The following is a 13,532-nucleotide window of genomic DNA, read 5'->3' on the forward strand; positions in this document are numbered from 1 at the left end:
ATGCCATCCTACCACTGAGGTAATTCACAAACAGCACAACCAAATGTAGAAAGGTCACATATAATGAGGAGGTAGGCAGATATTTTCTATAATTAAGATCCAACCAGTGACTCCTTTATTGTTCCATTCCCTTCCCCAGCTAAATGTGGCTCCCTCTCAGAGGCAGCTTGAACAAAAGGATTGGGGAAGGTTAACTGGGGCAAAGAGGGACTGTAAGCAGTGAAGGCAGCCTCCTGGTCCCAATAATCTCCTTGGAGGGATTCCTTCTCTAGCACTTAGTCCCTAGATCCTTTTTTTTTTGCCCACTGACAACAGGAGGATCCAGTCAACCAGCCTTAAAAGGACAATAACAGGCCAGCAATTCGGAGGTTGCTGTGGTAAAATTGTCAAACAGGTCACACTGATAGTGCAGAAGCCACTTTTCATCATGTGCCTGTGTCTCAATTCTTCCCCATGAAATTTAACGCAATGTTTTAGCTGAGTCCTGCCAGTGACCTCTCCAGGTTGAGGATAGCATCCTCACTTTTACACTCTCTACCACCATTTATAAACCTACTGATTCTGTATGAATATTTTTTGTTCAATATTTTAAAATACTGGGTTAAATGTTACCTGACAGGAATCGACTCCTCCTGTTAAGAAGCCAGCACACAGCATTCTTTCAGTAACTTGTGAATAGATGTTCTTGCATGTGTTGTCGTCGATGATGTCCACATTTGCTTTTTGAAGGATTTGTGGTAGTGAGCCTGGAGAAAGGAAATAAAAATTTTGCCCTGTGTTTTAAGTTTTGAAGATTTACTGAAAAGTATTTTATCGAGTCATACAACACAGAAACAGACCCCTCAGTCCAACCGAACTGTTCTGAACACACCTTGCTTCTCCTTTGATGTTGTCTGACCAGCTGTGCCTTTCCAGTTCCACATTTTGTTGACCATAATCCCAAACTAAACTAGTGCCACCTGCCAGCTCTTGGCCCATATCCCTCTAAACCTTTCCTATTCATGCACTTATTCAAATGTCTTTTAAATGTTATAATTGTGCCCACATCCACCACTTCTTCGGGAAGTTCATTCCACACGTGAACCACTGTCTGTGTGAAAACTATTAACCCTCATAGAGTTTTTAAATTTCTTTCCCACTTTCTTTAAAAATGTGACCTTCTGTCTTGAACCCACGCCCCCCCCCCCCCCCCCCCTAGGGAAAAGACATCTGCCATTAACCCTAAGGGTTTGCATTTATGGATGTAGGTTTTCTCGCTGAACTGGAAGGTTCTTTTTCAGATGTTTTGTCACTATACTAGGTAACATTATCAGTGAGCCTCTGGATGAAGCCAGTTTCATCCGAAAGCTCATTGATGATGTTACCTAGTATGGTGACAAAATGTCTGAAAATGCACCTTCCAGCCCAGTGAGCAAACCTACATCCAGAACCTTAACCTGAGCTACAAATCATCTCAAAGTTCACTAATTTGCATTTATATTGTGCCTTTAGCCCTTTACAATGAATAAAGCATCTCAAAGTATACTAACTTCTGTAATGTAGGACATTCAGTATCCAATTCACCCACAGAAACTCCTTGAAGCAGCATTTAGATAAATTAACAAACCACTTCTTAAGAATTATGTTCTGCTGGTTGATCAATACACATTGGCAGAACAGTAAGAAAAGGAGTCCCCTGCTGTTCTTTGAAATAGTTCTATTAGCTCTTTTAAGTTTACCTGAGTGAATGACATGGAAATATTGAAGCGGATATCATCTTTGGATTGAATGCTATTTGTGACAAGTTTATTGCAGGTAATGGGAATGGACACCAAACAATGCTGACTGATAAACTTTACACAACTTGAAAATGGAACTGATGTTGCTATTCCCTAGTTGTAATAGTGTCACATCTGCTAAAGATGAAACTTTAAGGAGACAAAATCATTATATATTTTGAACTTAGAAACATTAACAAGCATCCCCCAAGGTTCTAACCAGACAGACTAAATTAAAATTTCAACACTAACTGTCACGTTGTCTGTTTTCCTAACGGAACTTTCTCAGTTCAATTCAGAGTGTAAGGCAGATCACACCATAATATAAATCTTGGCTTTGTCCAGGCATGAATCAATGCAAGGGAAACCAGAACGTATCCCAACATTCAGATGGAATCCAATCCATTTCTCACTCCTCTACCCTCACTGCTTCACCTCCCTCCCAGAACCATGTCCTCATCTTTCACCCCATTAGCCTCCATACTCAATGGATAGTTGTCCATCATTTTCACCAGTTTCATCGTGATGTCACCACCAAACAAATTTTTTCGCAGCTGTTCATTTCAGCAGATTAAAGGGGATATTCCTTCTCTGACATCCTATTTCAGGTCTCAGTTGTCAGTAGCATTCTCTCCCAGTGATGGAGTCAAACATTCAAACAATATTAACAAGATCACATTACTCAATGGTTATTGATAAGTTCCACTAACGGATCAAGCCAAATAAATCTCTGCTTTCCTAGTTCCAGGTGACATGTACCATTATAATAGGGACAGCATTGTGGCTCAGCAGATAACACTGCTTGTCTTATGGTGCCAGGGACCCAGGTTTAATTTCACCCTCCGACAACTGTCTTTGTGAAGTTGACACGTTCTCCCTGTGTCTGATGGGTTCCACCAGGTTTTCCAGCTTCCTCCCACAGTCCAAAGATGTGCAAGTTAGGTGGCTTGGCTTTGCTAAATTGCCCTTCGTGTTGAGGGATGTGTAGACTATGTGCGCTAGCTATGGGGAAATGTAGGGTTACAGGGTAGGGGGATGGGTCTAAGTGGGATGTCTGCAGAGGGTTGGTGTACACCAGTTGGGCTGAGTGGCCTGTTTTCACACTGCACAGATTCTACAGAATGCAAATTTATGAAAGAAGAATGCACCAGCTCCCTTTGTGCTGACTCAACTGTGCTGTAAATATTGATATTCTACAGGAACACATGCTAGTGCACTATTTGATAGATCACAAATTTGGTGATAAATTTTGCAAAAAGTGAGTTTGTCAAAACCAAATCATTGCATTTGGAATCAGTTGTGGGGCAAGATCAAGTGTTGCCTAGGGATGCGAAAATATGATGGAAATGACTCTACTTTGTCAAATGTATAGAGACTACAGGAAATTTGTCCCAGATTCAAATGCGGAAATTGTCCATCAACAAACTGTTGAAGAAATCTGAGAAATTGAAAAAATTTTAATTTGAGAGCAAATGCAGCATACAGAATGAAATAAAGATGACTCATTCACTGTTTGAATTGGAAGGTGTGTTTGTGGCCTGAGATGGTAAGAAGTGAGGAGACCAAAGTCAGATGTTACACTTCTTGTACTAGCATGGGAAGCTGCCTTAGGAAAAAGGAGGGGGTGAGTGTTAGTCATGAATGAGGAGTGGCCTCAGGGTCTCACAGGGTACGATACTTTTAGAATGCTGAAAGGGGAGGGGATGGGAAGATGCTTTTGTGGATGATGCCACCTGAGACCGGACAAAAAAAAATGATAAAGGATGATTTGTTGACTAGCAGGCAAAACAATTTGTTGCAGATCCATTTGGTTATCATAAACTAACATTCAAGCTGAATAATTTAATTACATAAGCTTTCTCTTTTGTGAGAATATCTAAGCTGATTTTATTAATGACTTAGATGAGTTTATCAACTGAATCAAGGTGTCTTGAGGCACCGTGGTAGTGTCTTTATCTCTGGGCCTGAAGGTCTAGATTCAAGTCCCACCTGCCCCAGAAGTGTATTATAACATTCATGAACGGATTGGGAAAAATACCCAACCATAACGAGAAAAATTGAATACCCATGGGCTGTGTAATTTAGACCAAATCACTGTGTTGGAGGCTGATTTAGACTGCTAAGATAGTACCATTGCTTGTAAATTTTCATTTCATTCCTTGAGAAAAATGTCAGACTTGTAATTAAAAAGTGCAAACGTTTAATCACCAATAATGAGATTACAGAATTAGTATCCCTCTGAACATAGCCTCAATCGGGTCTGTTTTTGTTATTTAGTAAATTAACCCTGATGATTCTAATTTGGATACTTTTGAGTTTGAACTTCTGTTTATATGCATCATTTGATAACAATTTTACCCAATGTCTTCACTCAGTGTGAAGAAAAAGCACATTAAAGTAATGCTTTGATGTATCTTGTACAATCAGAGCATAAACAAGCGCTAAGCTAATATACATTCAACAACCACAGATTTAGTTACATCTGTAACTTTACAATAAATCAAATTGTTTGTGAACTAACCTTCAAATTCAAGAGTCCCCCATCCTGTGATTGTGCAGCTGTCCCCAGCATTGAAGACATGGTCACTTGATGGAAGGCAAATTGGCTGGATGTTAGCCTCAAAGATCAGAGGGGATGAAAGTTTCAGCACTGCGATGTCATAGTCATTTGAGGTTTGTCGGTACTGTGGATGGATGATAATTGTTTCAATAGTTTGGACAGTACCGCTTCTTACATCAATTGTTCCAATCAACGCTGTCCATATTGATGGGCTGCTTCTTGAACTTTTAAATAAACAGGGATAATAAATGATCAATAATGCACCAACAAGCATTAAATTAACTTGCATCAGCATTCACAACTTTATATTAGTTCAGGAGCAAATTAGTAGATTCTGGAATCTGTACTGAAAACAAAAAATGCTGGAAGCCACAGCAGGTCAGACAGCATCCACGGAGAAAGGATAAGCTAACATTTCAAGTCTAGATAACTCTTCACCGGATCTGAAATGTTAGCCTGCTCTCTCTCCATAGATGCTGCCTGACCTGCTGTGATTTTCAGCATTTTTTGTTTTCAGTTTATCTTGTTTTGCCAAGAGTTTAGATCTGAAACTCTTGACTAAAGCAATTCAGGCTTGAGACAACAATGTCTTAAAATGAAAATCTGCTGTAATTCTATCCCAATGTTTGTACCAAAAATGAGGTGTATCAAAAAAGAGACTGAATGGGAACTAATGGCTAATTTTTCATCTCATTATCAACAAAAAAAAAACAAATTGAGAAAGAAATAATTCCAATTTGCTACATCCCACTTTACACTATTGTACAAAGTCATGTTCTACTGCCTGGTACATCAATACACAGTATGAATTCCAGGTGCTCACATCTCCTTGGATATCATATGGACTAGATGGAATGATCATGATGCATATCATTTGGAAAGGATGACTTATAAAACTACATGTAAATTTACAGACCAAAAGATGATCATTTGGTCCATCACAACTGTGTTGGTCTCTTGAAATTAGCTTCACTCCTCTGCTCTTCCTTCACAGCTCAATAGTGCTTCATTTTCAAGTGTATTGCAATTCCATTTCATGTATACAACTGCCAAATAAAACTTTCTGGCATCACAATATGTGGGATTGCCCACAAAATCATGAACTTTACTTATGCTGCATGACATGACCAATGCATGAGGCCATAAGCATGATTTGTCACATCTTGCGCATTACTGTCCTTCCAAGTGCTAATTGATGTCAATGATTTTGTTGTGGATCTAGCAAGGCAAAGAGAATTAACACCCTCCTGTTGTGTCACTTCCTCTCATTAATGGCCTACTAATAAGATAACAAATCAGATAATTCAATGAATGGTGCTTGAAAAAGGAATGATTAAGACAATTCCATTCCATGTAATTATTTCATGGTGTTAGATTACCGAGAATAGAGAGAAGTGAGGAAGGCAGTGTGGCCCCTTAATTCAGCTTTCAAGAAGGATCCTATGGTCCTTCAGTTTCTTGAGCAATTCATTTCCATTACCCTACTTGAAACCTGGTCCCATTTGTTAATTAATCTTTTTTGTGAACAAGGACTTCCAGACATCAGTCTTAAATTTTGGACAGTTTAACCCTGAGTCTACTAAAACCATTTATGTTTTTTTTAATTCATTGTGAGCCTCATCGATATCTTGCATGCTATTCATTCCCTTGTGCATTAAAATTCAAGTTAGTTGCACATTGCTCTATGCATTCACACGTTTTGTGCAATTCAATTTCTAGTTGCTACGCAGCCTCTCCTGACTCAATCACCTTTCTGGATATAGTACCATTAATTAATTAAGGCCAGTGTGCATTGAGTTTCTGAATCCAAGGAGCTCACTTCAATTTCAAAGAGTAAGCATCTCTAAACTAGTCTGTGTAGTGCCCAGATCTTCCTTTTTCTCTCACTCCATCATGGCTTCTCTGATAAGGACTTGCAATTTCCAAACCTTGAGTCAATTTCTTGTCCATTCTCTATTGCTACCTTCAATGTCAAAATCTGAAGGCTTAATCTGCAGGCTTTCATGCAGATCTTTGTATAAGTATTATTTGAAATGCAAAGTTCAAAGAGAAAAGTTAACAAAAGTTGTCACGTCTCCTATTAAACTGTACAAATGAAAAATCAATAATGGGCTTACTCCTGAAAACAGTGAGCTGCAGTGATGAGCCATCTGTCAGAGATGATAGAGGCACCACAGACATGTGATCCGATTTGGAGGCTAACCTGCCAAGGCCATTCACCATTCACAGAGTTTGTCCCACCAACAATCCTATTGAAGAATGCAGGTCTGGAGCCACAGGCTGTGCAACATACAGAAATGCTTAGAGTCTGATACATTGATTCAAAACAGTAATTCAAAAGAAAAAAAGTAGGTTGAACTATTGCTTATCTATCAAATAACTTGAACAAGGAATTAGAAGGGCTAAAAGGGGACATGTAAAGGCATTAGCAAACAGAATTAAGGAGATTCGCAAGGCTTTTTATACATACATAAAAAACAAGAGGGTATCCAGGGAAAGGATTGGCTCACTCAAGGACAAAGGAAGGAATCTGTGTGTGGAGCCATAAGAAGTAGGTGAGGTCCTAAACGAATTCTTTGTGTTGGGGTATTCACCAAAGGGAAGGAATTGGTGGAGGTTGATCTCAGGGAAGGGAGTGTCGAGTTTCTAAGCCAAGTTGCAGTTAAAAAGGAAGAGATATTGTTCATCTTGGAAAGTATTAAGGTAGATAATGCCCCCCCAGTCCTGTTGGGATCTATCCTAGAATATTAAGGGAGGCAAGAGAACAAATTGCTGGAGCATTGACAGACATCTTTGTATCCTCTTTGGCCAGAGGTAAGGTCTCAGAGGACTGGAGAATAGCCAATGTTGTCCCACCTTTTAAGAAAGATGTCAGGGAGAATCCTGGAAATTACAGGCCAGTGTGTCCCATGTTGGTGGTAGGGAAATTATTGGAAAAGATTCTCAGGGGCAAGATCCATTTGTGTTTAGAAGTAAATGGACTTAATAGTGACAGACAGCATGGTTTTGTGTGGTGGATGTCATGCTCATTAACTTGATTGAGGTTTTGAGGAGGTGATAAAGATGATTGATGAAGGATAAGTGGTTGACGTTGTCTATATGGACTTCAATAAAGCCCTTGATAAGGTACCTCATGGCAGACTGGTAGAAAAGGTGAGGTCACATGGTATCAGGGTGAGCTGGTTTAGTCATAGGAGACAGAGGGTAGCAGTGCAAGAATGCTTTTCAGAATGGAGGGTTATGACTAATGATGAGTGTTGGGACCTCTGCTGTTCATGATCTACATAAATTACTACAGGAAAACGTAGCTGGTTTAGTTAGTAAGTTTGCAGATGATATAAAGATTAATGGAGCTGCAGACAATGATGAGGATTATCAGAAGCTACAGCAGGATATAGATCAATTGGAGTCATGAGCAGAAAAATAGAAGATGGAGTTTAATCCAGACAAATGTGAAGTGATGCACTTTGGGAAGTCAAGTACAAGTGGAAATTAAACAGTGAATGGCAAAACCTTAGAAGAATTGATATACAGAGAAATCTGGGTGTGCAGGGCCACAGATTACTGAAGATGGTAGTGCACAAAGATAAGGTAGTTTAAAAAAAAGGCATATGGCATACTTGCCTTCATTAGAAGGGGTAATGAGTATAAGGATAGACAAGTTATGCTGCAGTTTTATAGAACATTAGTTAGGCCACACTTGGAATATTGCATACAGTTCTGGTCACCAAACTACCAGAAGGATGGGGATACTTTGGAGACTGTACAGAACAGGTTTATCAGGATGTTGCCTGGTATGGGGAATTTTATCTATGAAGAAAGATTGGATAGATAGGGTTTGTTTTCATTGGATTGCAGGTTGAGAGGCAACCTCAAAGAAGTTTCTAAGAATGGCATGGATACAATGGAAAGTATGGGGCTTTTTCCCAAGGTGGAGAGGGCAATTACTAAGGGTCACAGGTTCAAGGTGTGGGGGAGTGGGGGGGGGGGGGAAGGTGGAGTTTAAAAGAGATGTGTGAGGCACGTTTTTCACACAAGGGGTGGTGAGTGTTGCCAGGGTTGGGGAATTTGAACTATAGGGAGAGGTTGAATAGGCTCGGGCTGTTTTCCCTGGAGCATCGGAGACTGAGGGGTGACCATATAGAAGCTTATAAAATCATGAGGGGCATGGATAGGATAAATAGACAAAGTCTTTTCCCTGGGGCGTGGGAGTTTAGAACTAGAGGGCATAGGTTTAGGGTGAAAGGGGAAAGATATAAAAGAGATCTAAGGGGCAAATATTTCATGCAGGGGGTGGTACATGTATGGAATGAGCTGCCAGAGGAAGTGGTGGAGGCTAGTACAATTACAGCATTCAAAATACATCTGGATGGGTATATGAATAGGTAGGGTTTGGAGGAATATGGGCCAGGTGCTGGCAGGTGGGACTAGATTAGGTTGGGATATCTGGTATTGGAGGCCAAAAGGCCTGTTCGTGTGCTGTATTTTTCTTTGTACTTTAAGAATAGGGTTTTGAACCTTCCACTTAAACAAAAAAGTATTACAGTTTCCTTAAGACTACTAACTTTTAAAAAGAAATCCAATTCCCCATGGTTCAAGAAAAGAAAATTGCAAAGAATGATGAAAAAATTAATAAGAAAGGAAAAATTCGAGTATGAGAGAAAACTAGCTAGAAATATAAAAATAGATAGTAAGAATTTCTATTCAAATTTTATAAAGAAAAGATTTAACAATGTGAGGATTGGTTATACAAAATACATACGTTCATACAAATTAACAGTAAGCCATTCGCCCTCTTGAGCCTGCCCGGCAATTGTATAAGATTGTGGCTGATCAGATTGTAACACAACCCTGCCTTCCTTCCTAACCTTGATAACCTTTCATGCCTTGCTTCATAAGAATCTATCCACCTCTGCCTTAAAAATATTAAGGACTTTGCATCGACCAACTTTTCACAAAGTAAGTTCCAAAGACTCATGGCCCTCAAAGAGAAAAATCAAAGCCTCATCTTGTGTTAAATGGGTGACTCCACTAAAAAAAGGGAATTAATAATTGGCAAAAAAAAGAAGCATTTTATCTACACATGAGAGGTTGCAGAGGGATGAAATACAGAAAGGTTTGTGTATCCCAGTACACACATCTCAGAAGGATAATATGCAGGTACAGCAAGTAATCAGGAAAGTTGATGAATACTATGTTTTATTGTGAGGGAAATTATGTGCAAGAGTAAGGAGGTTATACATCTGTTATACAGGGCATTGGTGTGACCATATCTATTGCAATGTGTGAAGTGTTGGTCACAGTACTAATCAAAGAATGCTAGTACTTTGGAAGGAATTCAGAGAAGGTTTACAGACTATTATCTGAAATGAACGGATTGCCTTATGATGAAAGGCTATACAGGCTATTCTCTAGCATTTAGAAGAGACGGAGGTGACAATTAAAACACATATAAGATCCTCAGGGGACTTGACCAGGTGAATGTTGAAAAGAAGCTTACTCTTATGGAAGAATCTCAAACTCTGAGTCATATATTTAAAATAAGGCTTCACCTATTTAAAACAGAAATGAGGAAGCATTTTTCTTCTAGAGGTTTGTGCTTCCTTGAAATTTCCTTCCTCTATCGGCAGTGAATGTGGAATTTTTAAGGCAGAGGTGGATAGATTCTTGACCATCAAAAGGATGAAAGATTATTGGGGATATGCAGGAATGTGGAGTTGAAGTTAAAATCAGATCAGCCATGACCTTATTGGATAGCAGAGCAGGTTTGAAGGGCCAAGTGACCTTCTGTTGTTCCTTGTTCATATAATTAACCTAAGAGCCAATGGTCACTAAATTATGTCATTGCTCTCTTCAGCATGACGGAAAGAAAAACAATGTCTAATTTTCGTTCTGTGAGTTCTACCCAGCAGTAAATAGTCCCTTAAACATCATTTACAGAAAAAAGGTACAAATTATACCACAGGCTGTTTGTTGCTGGCATAAAATTCTTCTTTTTACTTATTAAATGTAGAATGAAATAAAAACTAACTGATGTTGATCCTTGCTTCGGATAAAAGGCATTGGGAAGGATGTAATTACATGAACAGAGTCCTCACCTGATCATTAAACAAACTGAGAAAATATTTCGTGGAGGAAGCCTTACTTGGATAAGATAATGGTCAGTCTCCTTTTTGTTTTGGAGGAAGACTGTTTGCACAGCATAAGTTAACAAAAGTTATATTTTATCCTACAACGTGAATTACAATGTATGAGGCCATATTTCGATGGGACACATGTGGGTGTTAACAAATTGTGAGTTTAAATCTTGCAAGAGATTTCTTACTCTAAGCATTAATAGATTATTTGTGGAAATGACTCAAAATTGCTAATGAAATTCAGTGTGCAGTAAATTAGAATTTACTTGAACTTGAGCTTTCGTTTCTGGTTGTAGAAGTTAAGATTTCAGTGGTGGGTGTTGTAACTGCATCTAAAAGTAAGGAAAAAATATATCAGCAGCTGCTTTTGAAACTGCACCAAAAACACACACAGTGCAAACATTGCAAGAAATTAAATTATTTTTATATCATTTACCAGTTGTAGCAGAAATCTTGTAGTTGAATTATCTTTTAAAAAAGTTTTTGAGGTTTGTTTCTTTTCCTATTACTCCATTCTATGTCAGTGGTAATCAGCTTGATTCTATTTCAAATGTTGGACATACATTGGTGTAGAAATGGTCTTAGTGTACTTAATATCAAACCTTTTCAATTTGTTAAAGATATAGGGGCAGCATAGTGGCTCAGTGGCTATCACTGCGACTCACAGCACCAGGGACCTGGGTTTGATTATACCTTCAGGTGACTGTTGTGTGAAGTTTGCACGGTCTCCCTGTATCTGTGGGGGTTTCCACCAGGTGCTCCGGTTTCCTCCCACAGTAACATAGATTTGCAGGGTAGGTGGATTAGCCATGCTATAGTGTCCATGAATGTGCAGGCTAGGTGGGTTAGCTTTTGGGGAATGCAGGGTTACAAGGATAGGGTAGGGAAGTGGGTCTGGCTGGGATGCTCTTTGGTGTGGACTTATTGGGCCAAATGGCCTCTTTCCACATTGTAGGGAAATCATGATACATGGAAAAGCAGATTGTGCTTGCATGCAATTTTTAAACTTTGCACTTGGAAAGACATAATTTTAAAGAGGAATAACAAGTTTAAATCACATTGAATGATAGAATCTTAGCACAGAAAAAGGCCACTGGGCCCATTGTGGTTGAGCTCAGATTTCAAAAGACCTACAGTGTATAATTTGGGCAGACCGTAAGAAATAAGCTTACATCTTTGAAGTTCAGGGGGAAACCTCCTCAGGCCACTCCTTACTCACTCCAAATGGGAAGTGCACAATTAATATTTCAATGAGGCATGGCAGTTCTAATCTGGTAGGTCAACAGTTAACAGTTAACAGTAACAGTTAACAGATTGAAGCAGTCTCCTGGCAGAAATCCACTTCATATTAAAACTCTTTGCCTATTGTGGTATATAGGTAAAGTAGTGTTACTTCTGCAATCATATTTACTTATGCAAGGTAAATGAACTCGCACCAGTGTATAATTGTTTCCGCCAAGAGCTGAGTCAACAAGAATGGAAACTATATGAAGGAAATATATAATTGTTTTTGTATCAGCTGAAATGTGCCTGCAAAGAATGATAGATGTTACAGACAAATAGATAAGGTGCTGTAAGGAGAGGGGGTTAAGCTAGATACGCCTGTACAAACAGTAGTTATAAGCATCTGTTTCCTGCTTCTGCAAAAACAAGAACAAACCACAATCAAGAAATCATGAGGTCATAAGGTCATAACAAGTAAGGGAGGACATACTTAACAATGGCCCACAGCAGGATGTGGTCAAATGGCCTTGTGAGGCCAGAAATAAGCATTTAGTCACAGACAAGGCCAGATAAGGCAAGAGATGAACAAGAGTGATGGACGCCGGTCTTAGAGAGGTGGGAGATGTAAACAGAGGAGGAGCAAGGGGAGGAGAGAATAGGAACCAAATTACATAAATGTTGTGTACTATTGAATTCAGTGTGTGTGTGTCCCTGCCTTGTGGACAGTGGACACCACACCTTCTTGCAAGAGTAAAATAAATGACACTACTGATTCAGATCTTGTCTCAGACTGAAATTATTGAAGTGAGTGAGCTTTGTTTCTCACACTATGGTTTTGCAAATCTTGCCTTTTGAACTATGTATCCAATTCCCTTTTGATTATGCTGTTGAATAGAAATCTACTGCCCTTTTAGCGTGCATTCTATATTTTTGATGGTTCATATGTTTCTGTAATAACTCAGGGAACGTGACTGGAAAAGAACACTAGAATAGAGTTGTGATGTACATAGGCTAGTCCCAGCCTGGGACAGTCAGTTCTGCATACTCATCCCTGGGTCTGCTTTGTCTTTTTAAAAATTATATCCAACAGTGCTGTCACACACCATCGAATGTTTTTTGTCTCCACCAACAAATCACTGACTTTTTTTCATTATTAACCAGCAAACCACTGATGTCCCCAATTGGGTATTTACATGCAAAAACCCATTATGGGAAGCAAGTGACTGAGAAGTAGGGAGAGAGGGAAGGGACTGGATAAAAATGGAGATGGAGGGGGAGTACCTCCACAATGGCCAACTCTCTCAAAAGGCATGGAGAGTAATGGTGGATACCTTGTGCTCCCTCTTCCAAGGACACCCGGCCCCAAATGTAGCTGAGGAAAAGGGGCAGACAGTTGGCAGATATGACTCCCTCCACAGCCCATTGCCTGGGCCTGTTTATTATTGGTAGCCTGGCCAGGTCTAGCAGCAGACTCACAAGGGGGTCCTCTGATCTGCCCACCAGATGCCCAAACATCAGGTGTATAGGCCTGAAGTGCAATCAAAAACACAACAAATGATTTTTGAAATGCCTAAAAATCTGGGTCTTGATTTTTAAAAATATATAAATGTGTTAACACTAACACCTAAACAATTTTCCCTCCATCAAATCACCGTGCTAGGTTCTGCTGCATAATATCTTGTCATTAACCTGTTCAGAGATGGTATTACACCCCTCAGGAGCAAGTGGGACTTGAACTTGGGCAGCCTGGTCCAGAGATAGGAACACTACCACTGTGCTGAAGAGCCCCCGGGGTCTGCTTTATAATATTTCATTACTATCTTGCTCAGCTCTAGAGCAGATGGATCTTAAACT

At 39.5% G+C, this 13,532-nt stretch overlaps 1 protein-coding gene across 2 annotated transcripts in view; it reads right to left on the bottom strand.

Moving 5' to 3' along the window:
* The window catches only part of LOC140490787 (transmembrane protease serine 11C-like), a 48,586-nt gene that overhangs the window by 13,077 nt on the left and 21,977 nt on the right, over nucleotides 1–13,532 (bottom strand). For both annotated transcript variants that reach the window (XM_072589140.1, XM_072589139.1), the window contains 4 exons: nucleotides 10,721–10,786; nucleotides 6,435–6,597; nucleotides 4,279–4,541; nucleotides 613–746 (listed from right to left, as the gene is read on the bottom strand). In XM_072589140.1, coding sequence (XP_072445241.1) covers nucleotides 613–746; nucleotides 4,279–4,541; nucleotides 6,435–6,597; nucleotides 10,721–10,786 — 626 coding nt within the window. The remainder of the gene's footprint in view (nucleotides 1–612; nucleotides 747–4,278; nucleotides 4,542–6,434; nucleotides 6,598–10,720; nucleotides 10,787–13,532) is intronic.

This window comes from Chiloscyllium punctatum, chromosome 2, assembly GCF_047496795.1.
Source record: "Chiloscyllium punctatum isolate Juve2018m chromosome 2, sChiPun1.3, whole genome shotgun sequence".
In the NCBI taxonomy this organism is placed as follows: domain Eukaryota; kingdom Metazoa; phylum Chordata; class Chondrichthyes; order Orectolobiformes; family Hemiscylliidae; genus Chiloscyllium; species Chiloscyllium punctatum.